The 1,646-nt window shown below is 39.7% G+C and overlaps 1 protein-coding gene across 1 annotated transcript in view; it reads left to right on the top strand.

Annotated features, from left to right (window-relative positions):
* The window catches only part of LOC107692231 (homer protein homolog 3-like), a 30,503-nt gene that overhangs the window by 8,155 nt on the left and 20,702 nt on the right, over positions 1 to 1,646 (top strand). The window contains exons 2-3 of the mRNA XM_016491195.1: positions 575 to 731; positions 834 to 965. Of these exons, the coding sequence (XP_016346681.1) occupies positions 575 to 731; positions 834 to 965 (289 nt within the window). The remainder of the gene's footprint in view (positions 1 to 574; positions 732 to 833; positions 966 to 1,646) is intronic.

Raw genomic sequence — 1,646 nt, forward strand, 5'->3', positions numbered from 1 at the left:
CAGGCCGGGCCTTTCTCAGCCTTTTAGCACGGCTGTGTCCCTCCATAATCAGATCTGGCTCTGATGTCCCACACTTGACCTTGCATTAGGTGCTTCTCACTCCCGTCACAAGTGCTGCTGAACACACCTCTGATTAGGGCTGCACGATAAATATCGCACGATATTTAATGCGCATCTCGTCAGTAAAGCCGGTTCTGTAATCAGCGGTAAATCTCTACACGTGTGTGCTGTCACGTGGCGCAACATTTACTACACAGAGCCGTTGTTCACAGACAAGCTGCGCAAAACCACGATCATATTTTGTGCATGTTTTGCGCAGCTTGTCTGTGAACAACGGCTCTGTGTAGTAAATGCTGCTCCACGTGACAGCACGCACGTGTAGAGATTTACCGCTGATTACAGAACCGGCTTTACTGATGAGATGCGCATTAAATATCGTGCGATATTTATCGTGCAGCCCTACCTCTGATATAAAAATCGACCTACATCAGCCCAAGAATAATGCAGCTGATGGCATCCTAATGGAGAATTAAATAATGCAGAGTATGTTATGAATATTTTTTTTTCTTGGTAGGGAGCAGCCAATATTCAGCTTGAAGGCACACGTCTTCCAAATTGACCCGGCCACTAAACGAAATTGGATTCCAGCCAGCAAACACGCCGTCACCGTCTCCTTCTTCTATGATGCCGACAGGAGCGTGTATCGCATTATCAGCGTAGGGGGCACTAAGGTGAGAGACAACTTAGTGTTGTTGCCGCAATTAATGCTCTTTTTGTTATTTGTGCCGTGATGTTATTAAAAGGTGGTATTTTTTTGTTTTGCTCTAATGCAGGCGATTATCAACAGCACCATTACACCTAATATGACCTTCACAAAAACGTCACAGAAGTTTGGCCAGTGGGCGGACAGCAGGGCCAACACAGTGTATGGCCTTGGGTTTGCCACTGAGCAGCAGCTTCAGCAGGTAAATGCATATTGTAGCACGGTTTTAGTAAAGGGATAGTTCACCACAAAATTAAAACTTTGTCATCATTTACACACCCTCATGTTTCAAACCTTTGTGAGTTTCTATCTTCTGTTGTGCACAAAAAAAAAAATGATGTGAAGAATGTTTTGTAACCAAACAGTTGAAGGTAGCCATTGACTGGAGGAAAATACTATGGAAGTCAGTGGCTACAGTCAATTGTTTGTTTCCCACATTCCTCAAAATATATTGTTTTGTGTTCAGAAGAAGAAAGAAATACATGCAGGTTTGGAATGACATGAGTTTGAAAATGACTAAATTGTCATTTTTGGGTGAATTTAAGCTTTAAGGAATGTTGTGGGTTAAGCAAATCAATGTAAATTGTAAAATAAATGGTAAAACAAACAAAAAAGTGGATTAATATTTATGGATTTACACAGGACTTTTGACACTGACTTTTTTGCTAAGGAGCATATGTGCTCCAGGTTGAAAAATGTGAGTGCTTTCAAAAATGTTATGGACGCAATGAAAATGTTTAAAATAATGTGTGTCTTTGATAAAGGGAAACGAGACTTTACAGATTTACAGGCAAAATTATTTAATTTATTAGAATACAAAAAGCAAATTATTTTTTTTTTTAAATATTACTGCTTCAGTTTAACAACTATATATTTTATATAT

Source organism: Sinocyclocheilus anshuiensis, unplaced genomic scaffold (genome assembly GCF_001515605.1).
Source record: "Sinocyclocheilus anshuiensis isolate Anshui unplaced genomic scaffold, SAMN03320099.WGS_v1.1 scaffold827, whole genome shotgun sequence".
Taxonomy (NCBI): Eukaryota; Metazoa; Chordata; class Actinopteri; order Cypriniformes; family Cyprinidae; genus Sinocyclocheilus; species Sinocyclocheilus anshuiensis.